Raw genomic sequence first — 21,293 nt, 5'->3', positions numbered from 1 at the left:
TTTTTCACTTCTTGAGAGCAAGGTGATGTTTGTAGAACCACTTGCTGGGTTTTTTGTGTGTTGTCATTTCATTCATAACTTGCAAAACCCTTTTCTGAATGTAAGGTATCTCAAGACATTTTGCAGCACTCTGTCTTCCTCAATGCTGAACCTTTTTTGAGAAGAAACTATCTTCAGTGTTAAATTTTGCAGCATTTATTCAAAGCATAAGAAGCCCTGTTGCTATGTAGGCTGTAATCTCAAGCTTCCAGGATCTGGGTAAGACCACATCTTTTCAGTTTTGGCACTCTGACAGTGAATTTCCTCATAAACATACTGCCTGTCAACAAAATTGTGTAGATAAAGTAAAATTGTCTTTAAAAATTACCAGCCTGTGCAGAAATCTGGTTCTGCATTATTTTTTGTGATAAAGAACACTTTAAATTACCAGTTAGGTATTCTGTAGTGTGTCCTCATTCTTGTATTTATCAAGAAATAGCTGTTACCCTCACATGATTCCCAAAGTATAGGCCTGACAGAATTTATATAGAAGATTTCTGAACCAAATCCTCTGCTATTGCAAGCCATCTCGGCCTGTCATTTCACATTACAGCTTGTGAAGTATCTTGGCCTGTCATCTTAAAATGGCACTTTTAATGTAGCTTTATTCTTCTGCTGTTCAGAAACAGCAAAAGCTGAATGTGATCCAGACCAATGCCTGAGCCTAACGTGGATCACAGTGAGGTGGTTCTGTGTGCTGGATCTGATTGCTATCTGCCTTTGGGGGAAAGAGGACTCCTCCAGCTATCATCTCCCACACTGTTTTTCCTCATTTCTGTTTGCAAAAGCATCATTAAAATGTTCCCTCCACTCAGAAGGAATATTAATTTTAAAATCGTCCACTTACGTGTTTTATGCATAGAAAAAACTGCAAGAAGAGGAAGCATTGCGTGAAATGTGGCATCTGGCTGCAAAGTGGTGTCACACATAAAGCTCTTGCCCTACTTACTTGTTTCATTGAGTGAAAGTTTTAATTATAGCCTTTTTTTCTGACTGGGGACATGTTAAGTATTCAAAATGTCAGGTCAAAGGTCAGGGGCTAGTGATTTAACTAAAAATAACTCTAAGGTTGCAGTATGTATCTGAGAACTTGGGTGGTGTCACTTTTGTTTTCTGGGGATTTTTTTCCTTTGTTTTGGTCTTCTAAATTTTGTTTTGTTTTTAATGCAGCCTGATTATGAAAATTTCATTTGACATAAACAGGGGTTATATTTTACACAGCTCACTGCTTATACCTATCATTAAAAATAATTCTAACTCCATTACGTACATCATCCAAGGGGCTTTGATGCCAGTTTACTTGTGATTTTTCTTTTAATTGTGGTGTTTTGTTTCTTTAAAGTTTTCTGTCATTAAAGAGCTTTCTGCTGAGCTGGCACAGCTGCCTGGCAGGACCACTCCAGCCTCCTCCAAGACTAAATCTCTCTCTGTGGCAGGGTGTCCATAAACCAAGGGCTGTGGCAGCAGGAGCTCCTCTCGTGCCGCTGTTTGGGTTTGTGTTGTGCTGTCCTTTCTCCTTCGAGTGCCCAGTGTGATCTCGGGCGTTTTGTTGTGTTTTCCTTTCTCTCTGCCAAGAAGCTCACAGAATGATGTGCTGGAGGATGGCCACTGCAGTGTGTTAAAGCAGAACAATGCATTAATGCACTGATGAAGACAAGAGCGGCCCTGAGCGTGGATGGGGCGCTGGCAGCAGGACACGGCTGCGGACAGTGAGGGAGCCCTTTGTTTGTCACCATGGCTGTGGCTGCTGCAGGCACAGAAATCACTGCAGAAGGGACAGCAGCAACGTTTGCAGCTCACACAGAGCAAACCCTCTCTCCTCTAGCCAATGTGTGTGTGTGTTGTATGTACTGACACAGGAATATGATAATGGATCCCTTATTCCTGGGCACGTTGAGTGTGTGCTGAGGAGAGCAGCAGTCTTCATATTTTATGATAGGGGAGGAAGAAACTCCAGCTAATTAGCAACAGTATTCTTAAGGAGAAATTATTCCAAACTCATTTTGTCAGTACTGTCTTTGTAAAAGTGGAACTCCTGAGAAGAGACTGAGGACTGCAAAACCAGAGTGTATTTTCCGTGCTCCCACACGTGTCCTTCAGGACTGTGACAGTTAGAATGAGACATCTTTTATTCCGTGTCCTTTCTTGGCAAAAGAGCTTGGGTTTTATTGACAGTTTTGTCAGAAGTCTGAGTGAGCTTGCATTCCTTGTTTTCCTGAAAGCTTTTTGTACTTTGGGAACTAAAAAAATCTTAACCATCAGAGGATCCATTTCATAGACCTGAACTTCCTCGTCTTCATATATTTAATGATATTTAATGATACTTAATACATGAAGCAGCTGGTGATCTACACATGAAAAGCTTGTTATGTTGTTGCCTATCTGCTGTGTTAGGCAGTCTCTGAAATCAGACCAGAAGTTTCATATTTTAGAATGGCATGCGGTTTTCTTTTTTCTATTTGAAAGTGCACAGGGGGAAAAAGAGAAAATGGTGCCAGTCCTATGAAGAAATGGTTGGTTTTGGCTCACTGCTGGGACTGTCTGTGGGAGAGGAAGATTGTTTGTTACTGGTTGTCCCATTTAGGCCTGGATTTTAGGCATTTGCTGGGGTTTCTCCTGTATCCTGCTGCTGCTCTATTTGAGCAGGAGGATCCATAGAGCTCCTGAAGCTTCCTGAGCCACAGGCTCTCTCCCACACACCTCTGTCTACCATGAGTGAACTCTGCGAGGGGCAATGGGGAAGAAACCATAGGCAGTTTTTCCATGCCTATGTCTGATTTCCCTGCACAGCATTTCCTGATGCCATCAGCAGGCATTGGCAGCCCCTGCAGACTGTCACTGTGCTGCCTGCAGTGTCATTCACAGCTCCTGGCCCTTAAGGACAGCCTGGTCTGTACCTTGACTGTGCCCTCTGTGTTCCAGCCCCAGCTCTGTAAAGCTTTGGGGGAAAGTTTTATTCCTCCTTTTGCCTCTTTTCATGTTAGTGTGTAAAATAGGATTAAGCTTACCCAACTCATAGGAATATTTCAAAATACCTTTTATTTTAACTTAATTTGCCTTGAAAATGTTAAAGCTTTATAAAGCACATATGGTCTTTATTTTAAAAGTTTCAGACTCTATTGTTAATTTCTATGTTATTTTGTAGTGTGTTGTTTACTCATATAGTTGGGTTTATACACAGAGTTCTCTTTGAGACGAGAGAAAATTATTTTAGAAGCAAATGGAAATTCTTCTTTTTCACAAGAGAAGAAATTTTTTCACAGCAAAGGCACTTTCTTCACTCCAGAGGTGCTGTCTGTGTCCTGAACAGCCATGCTTGAATTTTTCAGATTCAGAACAATTCTGGGATAAGCTGGTGATTAGAGCAGAGGGACAAAAGGTCTGTGTGGCTGACTCTACTGTTGATTTCTCCCTCTGTAAGATGGCATTTGTGATCCTTACTAACGACCACTGGTAATTTAGTGGAGCACTGTGCCACAGACTCTGGATAGAAGTAGCTGCAGAAGCGTGTAGTGCCTAGCAGTAAGAGATCCTTTGCTGTAGCCAGGTTGTCTAAAGCAGCTCGGCTGGCTGGCTGGACTGTCACAGGAGCATCCATCCTGGAGGAGCATCCATCCTGGAGGAGCATCCTGCTGGCAGGCAGTCCAGCCAGCCAGCTTGGTATCTAACTGCCTTGTGTCTGCCACCTGCACTTACCTTATGCTGTACTGCTAACATTTATGGTGGAGGGGTTGCTGCCAGGCTGTGGACACAGAAAATAAGTGTCCTTGGGAGACCAGCTGGGAATTAACATGTGTTTGTGTTTCAGAGATGAGAGAAATCAGTCAATCATTGTCAGTGGGGAATCTGGAGCTGGGAAGACTGTCTCTGCTAAGTATGCCATGAGGTACTTTGCCACGGTCAGTGGATCTGCCAGTGAGGCCAATGTTGAGGAGAAGGTTTTGGCCTCCAACCCCATCATGGAGGTAAGAGAGCTGCTGCACCAAACCCCACCCTCCAGCTGCAGTTATTACTGGGACAAACAAGCGTTCAATAGGGACAGCAATCCATACTTCTTAAAAACATTTATAAATATACATTAAAATTTTGTGTTTAATCCACTTACAAGGAGTTGCTTTCGATGTCATTTTTGTAACATTTATGAGAGACTGAGAGAAAATGGGAGGTAATGTATCAATGTTGCTAATGTATTTCACATAAAGTAATTTTTATGTGAATACTGCTTTAAGTCTCTTCAGCATTTTTAAGGCCAGATGCAATTGGAGAAGACTGGTTTTATGTGTATCCAAAGAGGATAAAACTGTTGATCTTACCCACCAATTATGTACATCACACAGTGGGGCCCAGTAGATTTTGTACTTTGAAAGGGAGTAAAGCAAATGTTAACTTTTAGGAAATCAAATTAGAAAAGAGACTGAGAAAACAAAGTTACATGGGATGCACAAAGTTTCTTTCAGAGGAAGAAAACACATCGGAAGACATGATTTTGTTATAATTAGCTCAGACTCATGTTTCAGTTTTGGAAATTGTTGTAACCAACCATAGTCAAGTCCCAAAGCCATTGGCTTTGGAGGGCAGGTGCTGGCAATAGACTTTGAGAGGACATGTACAGTTCCTCCTGCTTCAGGGTCTCTTTTCTCTAGGAAGCCCAGGAGAGACTAATTTTGATGTCACAGCCAAGCAGAAGATTTCTTGGACTTATCTGAGTTGTTTCTCGTGTCTTTGCCTACATGTGTAGGTTCAAGCTGTGGCTGGAGTTAAGGAACTATGTTAAGAGATGATTCATCAGAGAGAAGGTCTTGGGGGAATTTCTGGAGAGAAGTAACTCTGTCCATAGGCACACACGTACTCATGCCTGTGAACAGCCTAGGAAATGCTTTGGGACCACTGATGCCTTGGGAGATGTTGGGCATCTCTCTGCAATAGTGTGAAAGATCACGAGTAAACAGAGTGCATGCAGTGAAATGTGAAATGCAAAATGCTGCCATTGTTTTTTTTCTCAGGTATTTTAAAAACTGAACTATGTTTTATTCCTCCTTTCCTCCTGGCATGAGGAGTTCATGATACTCAAACTATAGCTGCCCCATCACAGTTGTGTGTGTCTGTGACAAGGTAATTGTGCCTGGTTTGTGGTGCTGTGTGCTGTTTGGAGATTTCTCCCGTGGGATAAAACGAGCTGTGCTGTGCTGGGCAGCAACTCATCCACGTGTCCAGCCGTGGGACACCAAGGAGCTGAGCCTGAAGCAGGGGTGTGCTCTGGGCAGCAGTGGCAGCAGGGCAGTGTGGGCTGAGCCCAGAGCAGAGCTGGCCCTGCTGCAGTGAGTGCAGGAGTGTCACAGCCCGTATGCGGGATGGGGACAGGGTGCTGAGCCTGCCCTGCCCTGCCCTGCAGAGGTGCCAGGGCTCCCCACCACCAGCCTGCAGTGCCAGCTCTGCTGAGGGCTCTGCTGTTCACCTCTGTGCCTGGCTGCTTGTTGGGTGAAATACAAACTCCGCAGGTTTCCCTGCACCGCTCCTTCTTTTTGGTCTCCAAGCCTAAAGCAAACATCCTGCGCTCAGTCCTTGGGCCCCACCTCTCAGTCAGTGGCCATCAGCTCACCACTAATTATCTGAATTAATTTCCAAAAGCAAGGAAGTTTAAATTGAGGGCTAAAAGAGCTTCCCATCTGTACCTTTTTTCATTCACTGAAAACCAGTGGTGGTGCTTTATTTTTGTTTTCTAGGGATAACAATTTTGTGAACATGGGTATATATAAACTGAATATATATAAATATATATTTCAGTTGCTTTAAAGATTATTGTAATTGGATGAAAGTTATCCTTTTAACTTCCAACACTTCAACTTTACAACACTCAGTCTAAAGCTAATTTAAAATTTGATGTTGAGACAGACTCTCATGATAGCATAATTAATGTTTTGAATTCTTCAGTTGATACATCAGTAGAAACACAAATTAACCCATCTATTTTAGGAGTAAAATGAATACTTCATTTTAGAAACTGGAAACTTCTCATTTGCTAAGCTGACTGTAAAATTTTAGGAGCAGAAGGTAATTTTATTTTTGGATTTCTATTTGGACAACCTAAACATCAGTATTTTGTGGGCTACCATCATATCTTAGCCTACTAAATAGTCAGTAATGTCAAGAGGTAACTGTACATTTCTAGCAACTATTTAAGTGACTGCTTTTGTAGTCAATAACTATGTGCAGTTTTCCTATTGCAAATGTAGAGATCGATAAACCTTAAAACACATCTTTATGTGTCATTTCCTGCCCCTCATTCTTTGTTACCCTCTGTAGCTATGCAAATATTATAGCTTTGTATGTATGCAGGCAGGCAATGTGATAGTCCCAAAGACTTTCTGTTTTTATCAGTAATACCTTTCAAGGGAATAATTGCTTTCTGAAGTGTTGTAGTATTATATTGCTACCACCACCACCAAAGTAAATCACAGTAGCACTAATCTTTCAAAAAAACACAGGAGTGTGGGTAGAGTACATTCACTTTGAGTGAATGTGATGTTTCTTAGAGCTGCAGAGATGCAGTTTGTTCCTAGATCGCTTCCAGCAGCTGTCCATCTGATGCCCACTTGGACATCTGCTCTGTTGGGTGTGCGTGCTGCTGCTGCTCTCGTGGGGTTTCTGACAGGCTAATCCCACTTTCCAGGCTGTCCCAGCTGGCACTGACCCATTCACTGACCTGCTGCTTGCAGATTTGGGACACTCAGCAGTGCTGCATTTGTTTTTCTCAGGTTTATTTCAGTACAGAGTTCCAGTGGATGGCTGCGTGGACTGGGAAAGTTGGGCACAGATAGAGGGGTGCCCTTAGGGCTTAGTAACACACACACAGGGCCATGTGATGAGGGGCAGTGTGCTGCAGCTCAGTTCTTACAAATGCCATGCCTTTTGAGACAGAGGTACCTCTAGGAATTTTTTAGAAGGTGAATTGCTGTATGATGTCTAAAACATGGTCTGATGGAGAAGAGAAAATGCTTGTGTTTGAAGCTGAGCATGTTGTGATTTGCATGCCTTGAATTGTGATGTATCCAGCTGGTAGCAGTTGTAGGGTGAACCCTAATGCTGCTGAGGTGAGGCAGAATTGCACCGTGTAGGATCCACAGCCATTTGCCCTGGGCATCCCAGGACATGCAATGCAGAGGAAATGCACACAGTAATGTTTGCTCTGTGTGAAGCTGAATTAATTAATCTGAGAAAGTTCAGCACGATGCAGGGCAGCAGCGAGGGCTGGCTCTGGGTCAGTAACCAAGCTGCTTGGAAGGGGTTCAGCTTCAGGCAGATGACACAAGGCTATGCATATTAATTTTAGATTATGCTTAGGCACACAGTAAATGTTCTTAAATTTTATGTTTGCAGAAATAGTTTGGAAGTGTGGTGATTAGAGAGTAATAGTAATGATAAATTGTTAGCCAGGCAGAGCAGGCTGTGGCTTTATAATAGGTAGTCTTTCAAAAGTTGCAAGTGCTGTAGATGTATATGTACACCTGCATATATAAATATATCCAGGTGAAATAATTCTTACAGATTTTCTAAGTCCTTGAAAGAAATCTTTGTGTATGTGAGATTTCTGTTAGACTCTTTATTTCCTTTTGAAAGACTTCAAAGAACAATAAAGGATGTTTAGCTGTAAAATTAGACTATGTGGAAGTGAAATAATTGCTAGGAATGTCAGCTCCCAGTTTTACATTAATGAAATTACTATTTTGATATAATTTATTGACCAGGCAGAGACCGTTCTTCATTACGTTTTTGATTATTTTTAAACCAGGACATGATTAATGTTGTTAAATGTTTATAAGCCATGTAGATGATTAAATAGGTGTGATAATTCCTATGAGCTGTTTAACCTTTACAATATTGCCTTTTTTCAGTCTATTGGAAATGCCAAAACTACCAGGAATGACAACAGCAGTCGCTTTGGTAAATACATTGAAATTGGTTTTGATAAGAGGTATCGAATCATTGGTGCTAACATGAGAACTTACCTCTTGGAAAAATCAAGAGTGGTGTTCCAGGTAATACTGATGTAATCTCTCTATTTTATGTCATCCTTGAACCAATCCACTGTCCCACACTTCCTCTCCATCTTTGCCTACCTTATAGTCTAGAGCTCAGTAAAAATGGGCTTGTCCTTGAATGGCTGCCTAAAGATTCAAAAATAATAATTAGGGTTTGTACCATGTAGGGCTGTTACATGAAGAACTGTTGTGTATTTTAAGAGACAGTTATAGCACATGGTTTAGCTGGAAAAGAGTATTTTTAATTTCTTTTTCGTTTGAAGGTGTGGAATTTAGAGTGCTTAAGTTCAGAATTGCGGTGTTGGCCATGAGTCATCACCTTCTGAGCTGTGTTTGTCCTTCATTTTAAAATTCAAACTTTGCCTTGGCAAGGAATATACTCCCTTTGCCAGCTTACTGTGAATGCTGAGGCAAATAGTGTTAGTTATTTTTAGAAAATGAAAAACTTCTGAGTATGATCATTTCACTCACCTACAGAATCCTGATCTATAATTAAGAGTAATCTACAGTTCTAAGAAGTGAAATAATACTTTTTAAAAAAATAAAAATGTCTGCATGCTTTTTGCTGTTGCAAATGGATTAAATTAATGAAGAAGGAAGAGATAGAAGCTGATTTATCTTCCTTTTTTCCGTGTGGCTTCTGTTCTCTTAATGTATTGCTAGAGAAAGCATTGTGCATAGTAATTCATTTCTGCTCGTGGTTGTTTCTGCCACTTTTAAAGTAGTGAAAAATAACAAATTCCTTCCTTTTTAAAGGCAGAAGAGGAGAGAAATTACCACATCTTTTACCAGCTTTGTGCCTCTGCAGCATTGCCCGAGTTTAAAACTCTGCGATTAGGTATGACATTCACATTCGTTGTGTTGTGTGACTGTAGGGACACAGCAGCATCTCTGAGCTTTTTGAGCCAAAGATCCAAATGAAGAATTGCTGGCTTTTAAATTCTAAACTTTTAAACCTTCAAGTACTAAAATGTATTGAAAATAACTAAAATTATAGACCTTGGACTTTGCGGTTTTCTAATAAAATAAAAGTAACAGATTTGTTTATTCAGCAAACTCTAATACACTGCAGTTGCAATCAATAGGACTTACTATGTCCTGGAGGGTGAAATTCTTTTCTCTGAGTTTTTTAAAGCCTTTTTTCTGTCGTTCCAGCCACTAGAGAATTTTACCCTTCCTGGTATAAGCATCTGAAAAGCTTATTTTGCATCTGCATATTTTTACTTGGGCTGTTAGCAACAATTACTTTTAGTCTCTGCTAACCTGGTGATCAAAAAGCAGATGAATTTTTTTCTTTTATCAAATTAAAACATTGATAGCAGAAAGCTTTCTCATTTGACAGGAGTTGGTGCTTTGTTAAAGAAAAGCATGATGATGACCTTAGGTAGCCAATCATGTCATCATTTTAAAAATTCAGTATAAATTCCAGTGCTTCCTGTATATTTTAAAAAGTAGGTTTCATAGATGGAAAACTGCACAGCCTGTGCTGGTTTCTGAAATACCATTCTGGTTTTAGAGTGTTTCTCTGCTCTTCTGCACCACCCTGGCACATTTGGGATTCACATCTGCTAACACAGGAAAGAAAGGAACTGATGTAATTATAACTGAAGGAGCCATTTAGCAGACTTTTCTTTCAGCATTCTTGGAACCTTGGCTGAGCAGAAGAAAAGGAGTCTGTTAGTGCAGCTGGAAGCAGGGCCAGTGAAACCACAGGAACTGACACAGGAGAGCTGCTGGTGTCCCAGTGGAGCCCAGTGCTGTCCCCAGAGCCGTGTGAAGCTCTCTCTTCACCAGCTTTGACTCCTCACCCTGAATGGATCACAGATACTCATAAGGCTGAGCCAGGCCATAAATTAGAAAAGAGAAGGAAATGGACAAAATATAATATCCTGATGTGGTAATGGCATAGTAATATCTGTCACATAATTCCAAAATGTGCTGCTCCCAACTCTGCGGCTGCTGCGTAGGCAGCTGGTTCAGGCTTGGAGAGTAACTGCTTCCAAAGGGATTATTCCACAGTTGTGGAAGTCTGAACCAAGGTTAGGTAGAGAATATGTTTGAGGACCTACTGTGGGAACCAGGTAGCTTAAAGAATACTTACTTACACAGTTAAATCTTGAAAAAATGCTCTTTAGGATAAGTGTGTCTTATGAGTCAGAGGGTGAAAATATACATGTCAGATCATGGATTCTGCCAGGAGCAACTTAATCATGACACAGCTTTACAGATGTGCTGTGGATTTCTGCATCAATGTGTGTAAAATATGTATTTTTTTATTATTACAGGGAATGCAAATTACTTTCACTATACAAAGCAAGGTGGAAGCCCTGTGATTGATGGTGTTGATGATGCAAAGGAAATGATGAACACCAGGCAGGCCTGCACTTTGCTAGGTAATTGGTAAATCACAGTCAAATCCTAAATCTAATACACTAGCAAGAGTTTTCTATACTACTTGTGTATATTTTTTTCATATTCTGTTGTGTTTAACACCAGGAGAGTTTGATAAACTTTGGAACTGATGTGCTTGTATTGCATGAAGAAGGTATTTAAATTGTAGTAGGATTGTAAATCTAAGAGGAGCACACATTATGTGAACATAAATGGTGGATTCCCTTGGTGTAACATATACAGTGCTGGAGGTCACTGACAAAGCACTTTGAAACAGCAAATTAAATGATTCATTTTAATGGATTTTTTTTTCATCTGATTGTAAAATATTTTTGATAGAAGTGGAGCCAATTAGAACTGTCAAATGTCAAAGTCACACACAGCAGTCACTGTTTTTCTCTCCTTAGTAAATGTATCTTTTTGTCAGCTGCAGCTCTCTTCATTCACTTTATTCATCCTTTTCCAGGGATTAGTGATTCCTACCAGATGGGAATTTTCCGAATCCTTGCTGGCATCCTTCACTTGGGCAACGTGGAGTTTGCATCTCGGGATTCTGACAGCTGCACTATTCCTGTGAGTGGCAGATGAAGGGCATGGTTTGCACTCTGACAGGTCTGCCTTCTGCCTGTTTGCAGGGTCCTCTTCTGAAAAAGAGTAAAATGGAAATGGGTTTATTTCTAATTTGCTAACGTTTTCACAGTTCTTTGCAGATAGATTGAACTCTCCTCAGTTTAGAGGCTTTAGACAGTACTCTCTGTATTATAACATTGATATACAATTATAACTGTAATTGATCTGTCCTAGAAAAGTCTAGTAGGCAGGCTAGCTTTGAAGTCCTGAGCAGGTGTCTAGGTCTTTACATTGCTACATTAATATCTTCCCTGCACACAGTAAATGCTTTGCCAGATCGTTTTAGGGGGTTTTGGGGTTTTTTTTGACATGAAATGCCAGAATGCCCTAAATAATTGCAAAACAAATGCTTTGCAAAGTCCTCTGGGATGTCTAGACATGAGCATAGGATATACAGATATGATTTGTGTGACTCATCTAAGTGTCATGGTCTTATCAGTTCTTTTTTGCCTTGCAACAAGGACTGCATAGTCTGATCTGAAGAACTCTGCTCATTGGTGAGGGCCCAGGCTTCTTACCCATATTCTGGAGATAAGAAACAAAACAGTTCTGGCTGGTCTCCTCTTTGGATTCAGAGTGACCAGTTTCTCCTTCTGCCTCTCTTTGAATGCCTACTGCTGGCCTGCACAACCTTCATCTTTCTCTCTCTTGCAGCAGTAGCAACACTTGCAGAGGTTTTTTCTTTTCTTGCTGTCAGTCCCTTTCTCAAGAACCTGCAGTGGCAGTTTCTGGAGCTGAGACAGCAGGTCCTTCATGGGGCCACAGGTGGTTGGTGACATCACCTGCCCGTGGGGTCGAATAGCTGCTTTGAAACCACAGCAATAGTCTGGCTCCTTGGTGTCTCATAAAGGTTCTCAGTACAAAGAAAGCTCCTTTAATGATAACAGGTAGAAAGCTGCTGAGCCCCAGGACGTGAGGAGCTTGCCTGTGCTGTGTTGAGCATCTCCAGGGCAGGAATCCACTGGCTGAGCTGGTGAAAAGCTGCAGGTTCCTGTGCAGCTCTGCCCTGGCCTGACAACCCCTGGCAGTGGTGAATGTCTGCTCAGGGGCATCTGTCCCTGGGCTGTGCTGTCCTCTGGCAGTGGCCGTGCCACCACAGGGCCCTGTGCCATGCAGGCTGCTCTGCTGGGAGGGGACAGTGGTGCTGCAGGGGGCTCAGCAAAGGGCTCCCTGTGCTGCTGTGGCAATCAATCAGTTTGTTTGATGTCAGCTTGAGCAACCCTAATGTGACACTCTTCCATGCAGTGTTCATATTTATTACTACTTTATTATTGTCTTCCAAGTCAGTAAAATACACTCAGTTAATTGAATTTTGGAGCTGCATGGGGCCTGTATGCTGTAAGAACTAGAAAAAGCCCCAGAGAAGTCACAAGGATGTGGAAATATTTAAAGTTGATGTACCCTGAAGCTGTAGGACATGTGGTAACAGTCCTCTGCCATCTGTCCTTGTCAAGACTGTGCTTGTCAGAGTGCTGCTGAGCCACCAGGTGCAACAGCAGCGTGATGAGGAAGCAGTGTATGGGGAGCTCCTGAGGAGAACAGACCTGGCTGTCCTCCTTGATTTCTAGTGATCAGTTTGCATGTTAGTGACACAGTGTAGTACCTTAGTGAGTGGTAAATGCACTGCACTGATCTTCATACAGAAATCTTACATACCCATCTCAACATACAAGCCTTGCTGGTTGATTTTGCCCAGTCAAACAAAGCTCAGTTTTTTCTCTTGTACAGTTCAATTTGAGAGCTAGAGAACATCACTAGTGTGCTGCAATCTCTTAGTGTTTGTGTGCAGAATTCACTGAGAAAATAGTTAAGTGCTGAGGCCAGAGCATTAAAGACCTTCCCCTCTTGTTTCTTGGCTCACTGCGCTGCCTCCTTGCCCATCCCTCCTGCCACGGCTGTGTGTGAGCAGGCAAGAGCCCCGCTCAGGAGCTGCAGTCCTTTGGCCTGAGACAGCTGTAAGGATTCAAAACACCACGTCCACCCCAGTAAAGCCAGATGATTCATTTTTCTGAAGGCTGCAGGTTCCCTGTGTGAAGCATTTTGGTAAACACAAGTATAGTAAAATAAATGCCTTTGAGGAAGCTTATTCACTAATTCACTTCAGCAATGTGGATGTGCTCGGTGGGTAGGGAGCCTCCTACATTTTGAAGGAGGAAGAGCTGAGGAAGCTGCTGTTGGTGCTTATTGTAGGACCACTGCATGCAGGCAGTTCTGTTTGAATGATTGTGTGTTTGCTATGGGTAATACTGTTTCAATATCTAACGAGCCGGTTTTTATTAGCCCAAGCATGAACCCCTCACCATCTTCTGTGACCTCATGGGAGTGGAGTATGAGGAGATGGCCCACTGGCTTTGCCATAGGAAGCTCGCCACTGCCACTGAAACCTACATCAAGCCAATTTCCAAACTTCATGCCATCAATGCCAGAGATGCACTTGCCAAACATATCTATGCTAATCTCTTTAACTGGATTGTAGATCATGTGAACAAAGCCCTTCACGCTACTGTAAAACAGCATTCTTTCATCGGGGTGTTGGACATCTATGGGTGAGTTTTTGTCAGATACGTGACACTCTTACATAATTATCTGACTGCAAAGAATCCTTTTCTTCATCATCTAGCACTGCATGGATTACACAAACCCCCCCCAAACCTTAGCAACTGCTTATTCCAGCTGAGGGAAGTAGGTGTTAGGTTTTGACACACTAAGATCCTTGTCATGACTTTGATGTTTATAGTGGAGTTTCAGATTTTTGCTGTTGGTATTTTGGCATTTTGGAAAGTTACAAGGCAATTTTCATGTCAGGCTCCTCCAAGGTGGCACTTACAGAGGACAAAGATAACTAATGTGCTCTCCAGGAACATCAGTCCTTTCCCTGAGTTCCTCATCGCTACCTAGATATGGAGCATCACTAAACTGTAGTACAATTTACCATTTCCCTGTGTGTTTTCTTGCTAAACCCGTGTTATTTGTGCCTGAAATAATTCAATGAATTTAACTGGAGGGAGGGAATTTAAAATTTTGGGGTAATTTTATCTTTCTTTTTCAGTACACTAGTAATTTTGAGTATATGCATATTTTAGATTTGAAACATTCGAAATCAACAGCTTTGAACAGTTCTGCATCAACTATGCCAATGAAAAACTGCAGCAGCAGTTCAATATGGTAAGTAGGAAATGACTGGCACTTCCTCTTCCCTTTCCCCCTGTCCAAGTCCATTCTGCTAATTGGGTCCCCAGTGGTTAGGATGAATTCCTTCAGTCTATTAAGCAGCTGTCCTGGCCACGGGCTTTGAGGGATGGGGAAAGATCGACTATCTTCTAGAAATAGATTTTATGACTAACTGCTGCTCGGGGAGTGTTTGAAATTCTGATCAAGTAACAATTAAAAGGCAGAAGCAGTGCTTGGCAATTAGGACCCTGAGCTTGCCTGTCAGTGGGAGCCCTGTGTGGATGAAGCTGGAGTTGTGGTGTGTCCATGAGCTCCGGTCTCCCCTGGCCGGGCAGGGCAGAGCGTTCGCCGCCCGCGCTTCCTCCCCAGTGTTATTTTGGAGGCTCTTCAGCTGCATCCCGAGGTTGATGGCTGACGTGTGGCAGAAGGCAGCTCTTCCCCCTCCCACAGAGGGATCACGATTCTCTCCTCAGCCTCGGTGACGTTTGCAGTTACGTATCTTACCTGCATAACGATGAGGCAAGTTATTTCTGCCAGGTCTGTTGCTAGGCTCTGCCGCAGCGCCGGGGTAGCTCTGAGCTCCCGTTAGGATCCTGCCAGAGGCAGGGTGTGCCTGCAGGGCCGGATCCCTGTGCCCTGCTTCATCCCAGTGTGTCAGGAGCAAGCAGGTGCTGGAGCAGGGGCTGGTTATTCCAGCCCTGGCGTGCCCTTTCCCCGTGGGTAGGGCCATGGCTGACTCCAGCTCCGTGAGTGGGATGTTGTAACTGCTAGGCACAGGGCGTCTTGGAGTTTCCTCAGCTGTACAGCAAAATCTAGTTGCTGTAAGAGCTGTAATGGTTCTCTTCTTCAGTAAAGATAACTGTGCCCCTGTTCCCTTCCCTCTTGTGCCATTACTGTAAGCACCTGCCTCACCAAGGAGGTGGCAGCAGGGCTGGTGTGTTGGTGTCCTGCCAAGCTACTAAACCTGGACCTGTTGGGCTGCCATGCAGGCACTCAGGGTGCAGGTTGCTTTGAATTAAAGCCTTGTGGCTGGTGGCAGCCAGCAAACCTTCATGTGCTGCCTGCAGCAGCCTGAGCCTGGCTGAGGAGCGGCCGCCTGGGAAATGCCCGACCACCCTGCCCTGCCTGGTGCCCACCACCCACGGGGAAAATCGGTCTGAAGGCATTTTTCACCACCTCATTGCTGGTTCCTTCACAGTGAAAAAACAGGTTTCTGTTTTCTTTCAGACCTTGGGTTGGCTATGACTCGGCAGTGGGACGCTGCCAGGCTTTGCTGCCAGGTGCAGGGTGGGAATGGCTCCCACGGGCGCGGCTCAGGAGCGCAGTGCTGGGGAGGATGGCGTTGAGCTAATGAAATAAAGGGATAAACAGCCTGGTCAGGGTTGTTTTCTGCTGCCTGGCAGATGTGTGAGGTGGCTGTGGGCTGTGCACTGAGCTCAGGGGGCAGGTGGGGCTGGCACCCCAGCTGAGGAGTTGTGGCACCCCCAGACCCTGCCGTGCTGGTGGTGGGGCACTCCCAGCACGCATCCACCTGCACATTAAGTGTGCAGAAAAATGTAAGTGGGGGATGAAACATCATCAAAAATAACTGGAGTCAGCAGTCTTTTTGGTTCTTCAAAGTGCTTGTTCTATTAAGACCACAGTTTGCCTGTTTAATATCTTATTCTGTTTTTTCTTGAAGTTTTAATTCATCTCTTATGCACATTTCATTAAAGCTGTGCAGGTTGTTTGTGATAATATTTTTGAATAAATATACAACTACATGGTTACTGATCTTCATACCAGATAAATCTGTCACAGAATTTTCCTTAAAGGATTTCTAGTGCTAATCTTCCTTCAGCTTTTGCTGAAGTGTAAATTTTAATGCAGTGCGTCATGTTAGAAAAAAAAATCAGCAGCCATTTAAGAGGAAATAGAGCTCTGTTCTTTTACAAGGAAACACGAAAGTATTTATAGTGAAACTTGGCTTGAAATAGAATGGTGTTCGTAATTTCCAAATCATAAAAGCATGGCACATCCTACTTTGTAGTTCCTGCATTTGAAGGTTTTTCTGGGTTTGGTGTTGGTTTTTTATAAGAGAGAAGAGCTTATATTAATTGTTGAATGATCTAGGAAAAATACGGGATATTTGCAGAGAATATGGAGTGCTTTAATTTAGGCTGTTGTTTTTAGGCCAGGAAAAAAGGTTAATTTATTTTTCATACACTTGTTAAAGAGTTTATTCAGTTGAACTAGTGTCTTACTTGACAGCCTGGATTAATGTGCCAAGATGAATTCAACTGAGAGTTCAGTGTATTTATTCTGCATTTCATTTCACAGAAAACTGTTTTCCTTTTGCCCTGCAGCATGTCTTTAAGCTGGAACAAGAAGAATATATGAAGGAACAAATACCGTGGACCTTGATTGATTTCTACGACAATCAGCCTTGCATCAACCTCATAGAGGCCAAAATGGGAGTTCTGGATCTGTTGGATGAGGAGTGCAAGGTGTGTGTTCGAGGGATTTCAGAGAGAAAGGGGTCATCAGCTGTCCTGCTTCTGGGCCTCACTGGGAAAACTCATCTGCAGACAGTTGTCATTTTGACACTCTGCTGGTGCAAGAATTTGGAAAACATACAAACAGAATTGGCAATTACAGGAGGAGAAAAAGTGGTTTTAGTAATGAACACCCCTGACCCGTCCCCTCCCTCATGTATCTGAGCTGTTCCTGGGTCTCTGATCAACTTTTTTTGGACTTTGACAGTTTTCTCTTCTGCATGAGTGACTGCAATCCTTGGTCCTGTCAGATTTCCCCAAATTGCCTCTTGCATGGTGTTTCACCCTTTGTCTTTTATCTTGGTTTATTTTATGCCAAGCCATGTACAGGGGATGGCTCAGAGTGTCTGCCTCAGTGGAAACCCAGCCCGGGGTTCTTGTTTATCACAAAGCATCACAAGAACTCTCTAATGGAGGTGGATGAGTTCTGCTCAGTCTGGTATTGTGCCTTTGGGATCCCTGCCTGTAGGTGTGTGACACAGGAGGCGTTGTTGGTGTCAGGTGTGTCCCAGCACCTGCTGCCAGTGCCCAGTACCCCGTGTGGAACTGGCAAGCACAGAGCTGGTTACTGTGTCCTTGCTTCTGGCAGTGCTGGGAATCCGAGGAGCTGCAGTGCGAAAGCAAATCAAGTGTTGTCCCCCCTCTTCTTAGATGCTCTTGCTACTGAAAAGTTCTCAAGACATTTTCAGTGTATTCTGTATTCTTTTCCGTAGATGCCAAAAGGCTCAGATGACTCTTGGGCCCAAAAACTTTACAATACTCACTTGAATAAATGTGCTCTCTTTGAAAAACCACGTATGTCAAATAAGGCCTTTATCATCAAGCACTTTGCTGACAAGGTAAGGACTTTTCCTGTGGTACTGCTTTTCCTGCTGGTGTGTGGGAGAGGATCCTGGGGCTGCTGCAGGCAGGGACTGGGCAGTGGCATCCCTGCCTTTGCCCAGCTCTTACAGAATTGTGCCTGCCTCAGCAGCTGATCAGGAGGAGAACGTGAACTGGCAGCTGTGCAGAGCCAGGGACACAAAGGAGCTCCTGACTCCAGCACATGCTGTAAGCACTGACCATCCTTTCTCTAAACACCAAAGCTGAGTGCATTTGCAGCTCTCAGCATCACTGTATCAATTCCAGTTATGCAACAGAAATGCACAAAAAAGGAAATCCTGTGCCCCACTCCTTTTAGCTAAAGAGCAGCAACGGATTAATGCTGTTTTTGTCTCAGTGTGCAAAGAGGAGAGAGAGAGAGGCTAACACACCCTTTTCTCTTGCTGGAGCAGTGTGTGCTGCTCCCACCCTCGCCTGGTCTGTGCAGGGAACAGCTATTTCTAGGAAGCTGCCTGAGGGGGGTCTCAGTGGAGTGCCTGTTGTGTTCAGCTCCCAGTGCTTGTCAAATGGAGCCACTCCTCAGGTGAAAACAAAAAAAATTAATAATCCCATTTAATACAATTGTCCTTTTATACAGAAAAGCTGCCTCAGAATGTTGTCACCTTTGTCAAAAAAGGTTTCAAGAAGCTCTCAGACTCCTATCAGTAGATCTGCACATGCTGGTATGGGAGGCCTTTATCTGCCTCTGCTAGGTTTCTCCCTGGCTCCTGAATTTATGTGTAGAGGAAGGGTCCTGTTCTCTTTGCATCCAGTGTTGCCGTAACGAAAGCAGCATGAACATCTCTGTAACAGTTGAGATTCACGAGGCCTGTTCTATTTTGTGGACGAGAGAACAAGAAGGAATTAATTAATATTTCATAATCTGTTCATTAGGCTGAACTTTGATATTGAAAGCAAGGCTTTCCTGTGTCTAGTCTGTGAGCAGCAAGGGCCAGGGAAAGTAGCAAGTAGCTCCAAGCAGGTACTAGCAAAGCTCTAAGCTCTGTCTGTGCTAAGCATTTGATGTTTTCTGTGTGCTTATGTGAATGTACTCAGACATCTTGGAGGAAGAGCAAAGCCCCAGCTGGCAGGTCAGCAGTGTGAGGAGCTGTGCTCTGCACAAGGCAGGGATGCTGCTGCCCTCTCCTGGCACGGGCTCCTGCAGGAAGAACACGGATGGTGCCCCAGGTAGTGCTCAGAGTGGGCTTCCAGCTGAGCAGGAACCCTGGGGACATCTTCTGTGCTCTTTCCTCTAGGAATTCTGTGAAATGTTCTGCAGATCAGGGTGTGGTGTCGCTGTGCAAGCACTGATAAATGGACTGCTGACAATAGGCTTGGTTTTCTTTCAGCCTTGAATTAGGACAGTGAAATAAATGGTAGGGTTTTACCTGACACTGGCTGTTCTCTGGTCCAGGAGATGCTGTAGCCCTGTGTCAGAGGGTTGTTATATATTATCACTACATTCAGACATTTTATTGCTTTTGGTAAAATTAGTCCTTCGGAGCACAAATGAGCCATTTCCACAATAATCTGCAGGCAGATGTACTTACTGCCTCCCAGCTAATGAGGTGAGAGGTACTTTGTTCTCAGTTGCATCTGGATTTCAGGCAGCTCTGCAGCCCTGATGAGTTCAGTGGTGCTCAGCACACACTTTGGTTCTTCACCCTTACAGTAACCATTCAGTCATGCTGCCTCACCACGAGCATCCCTCAGCAGTGAAATATGTCTGGTATAATGCAACAGCAGCATTCCTCTCTCTATTTTAATGTTCTACTTTTTACTGGAAAGCACTCTCTTTGAGGAAAATCTATATTTAACAAAGATGCACTTGGGAGCTGATATTTTCAGTATGGAAAAGAATTATGTTTTAAATGTGAATGTTATAGCTGGTGAATTCTATGCAAATTATTCTTATTTAATACTTGTAACACTTTCTCTTGTAAAATAATGGCTTTCAGGTGGAATATCAATGTGAAGGCTTTTTGGAAAAGAATAAAGACACAGTTTATGAAGAACAAATTAAGGTCCTAAAATCAAGTAAGGTTAGTACAAGGATTTTTTTTCCTTCTTTTGCAGTTATGAGTCCTTGATTAAAGGGTTATAGAAAACTTCTTATAAACCTGGGAAAAATTCTCCCTTAGTATCAGATCAACAGAAATGGAACATAGTTTGTGTTTTACCTGGTTATCTGCATGAATTTAGAAAGTTTTATATCCTAACTTTTTCCCATGTAAGATCAGTCTATTTAGCCACTAATTTCACTGTTTCTCAGTCGTCGTTGTTTTGGGGCTCTTTTGTTGGGTTTGGGCTTTTGAGTGGGGGAAAGTGGATTTGGGGAGGGGGGGTTCTTTTTCACAAAACTTTGCTATATTTTCTGTAGAGACATCAGTGACTTCTGATATACTGTACTGGTATAAGATGGCTTAACAGTTAAGCCCTTAATTTTATAACCTGAAAATAGAAGCTCCTTGTTTATGGCGTGACAACTGAGCAGAAAATTTCTGAAGGAAAGACAAGTTCCAGAAGCAAAATGAGAGAGGAATAAAATATGTAGACCCTAAGGATACAAACCAGAATTTACAGTCTTGTCTCCTTGATATCTATGAGAGAAAGATAACATCTAAATTGAAAAATACTGCATGAAGGAATATTATAGAACAGGCCTTCAGTGGCATCGTCTGCGTTTTGTAATGGCAGAAATGCTGGTTGTGCTCTCAGAAATGTGAAGGCAATTAACTTGACATTGCACAGTGATGGCTGTTGGGAATTTAGCTCTAATGGCCCAGGAAGCTGGGTATCAAGGACAGGCTATTTAAAATTATGCTATTCTATCAGGAAAACCAACATTTTTCTCTTCTGTTTCTATTCTGAGCAGGTAATATGAAATGAAATGATTAAAACGTGTGGTATAATGAAACACCACAGCAGACTTTCCACTGGGAGAAGTGTTGAAGTGGTTTAAGTGAAGCCAGTTTGGAGGGGGAGGCAGGTGGCATCTTTGGGGAGCTGGCAGAGGCCATCCAGCCACTCTGTGCAGGACAGAGGGACAGGGATGTCAGCCAGTGACTGAGGGACAGACAGTGGGGACAGAGCTGCTGTAAGAGCCTGACAGCAGCTTGGGCAGGCTCAGTGTGGCTTGAGGCAGTTCAGTCTAAACACTAAAAACAACATCTTTTTACCTCATGGTAAATTCTGCCAAAATCAGTGTAAAAGATGCTTTACTTTTGTTTTTCATCAGCGCCTCTTTGTAAGTAATTGTAGTAGAACTGCATTTCTGATTTTGATTTTATTTTGTTGCTGGTGGTGTTTTCTGGGTTTTCTGTGCACATCCAACAGAAGGTAATTCTAAATTGAATGCATCATCTGTCATCCTGCCCATGCCCACTCTCACACACAGCTTGGATGCTTGCTCTCCAAAAAGTGCATGACACACACTGCTCTTGGCAGGCTCTGTAGAGTTCAGCTATTTATTTTGGCCTTCTCTGTAAATCCACCCACAGAACCTCTGCGAAGTAGTTCAGTTTCCATGCATGTATCATGAAAGCATTAGAACAATCCTGGGCTTTTATGCTTGCTACTGGCATGGTTGTTAAAATCTTCTGTTGTGGCTCTGTATTGAAAGAAATGA

At 43.0% G+C, this 21,293-nt stretch overlaps 1 protein-coding gene across 8 annotated transcripts in view; it reads left to right on the top strand.

Annotated features, from left to right (window-relative positions):
• Nucleotides 1-21,293, top strand: part of MYO5A (myosin VA) — a 97,016-nt gene that overhangs the window by 37,875 nt on the left and 37,848 nt on the right. For all 8 annotated transcript variants that reach the window (XM_063412361.1, XM_063412359.1, XM_063412357.1 and 5 more), the window contains exons 5-14: nucleotides 3,848-4,004; nucleotides 7,932-8,075; nucleotides 8,835-8,916; nucleotides 10,364-10,471; nucleotides 10,936-11,042; nucleotides 13,380-13,645; nucleotides 14,183-14,264; nucleotides 16,616-16,756; nucleotides 17,518-17,643; nucleotides 19,624-19,707. In XM_063412361.1, coding sequence (XP_063268431.1) covers nucleotides 3,848-4,004; nucleotides 7,932-8,075; nucleotides 8,835-8,916; nucleotides 10,364-10,471; nucleotides 10,936-11,042; nucleotides 13,380-13,645; nucleotides 14,183-14,264; nucleotides 16,616-16,756; nucleotides 17,518-17,643; nucleotides 19,624-19,707 — 1,297 coding nt within the window. The remainder of the gene's footprint in view (nucleotides 1-3,847; nucleotides 4,005-7,931; nucleotides 8,076-8,834; nucleotides 8,917-10,363; nucleotides 10,472-10,935; nucleotides 11,043-13,379; nucleotides 13,646-14,182; nucleotides 14,265-16,615; nucleotides 16,757-17,517; nucleotides 17,644-19,623; nucleotides 19,708-21,293) is intronic.

Source organism: Prinia subflava, chromosome 15, assembly GCF_021018805.1.
Source record: "Prinia subflava isolate CZ2003 ecotype Zambia chromosome 15, Cam_Psub_1.2, whole genome shotgun sequence".
NCBI lineage: Eukaryota > Metazoa > Chordata > Aves > Passeriformes > Cisticolidae > Prinia > Prinia subflava.
This window is presented reverse-complemented; position numbering and strand designations above follow the sequence as displayed.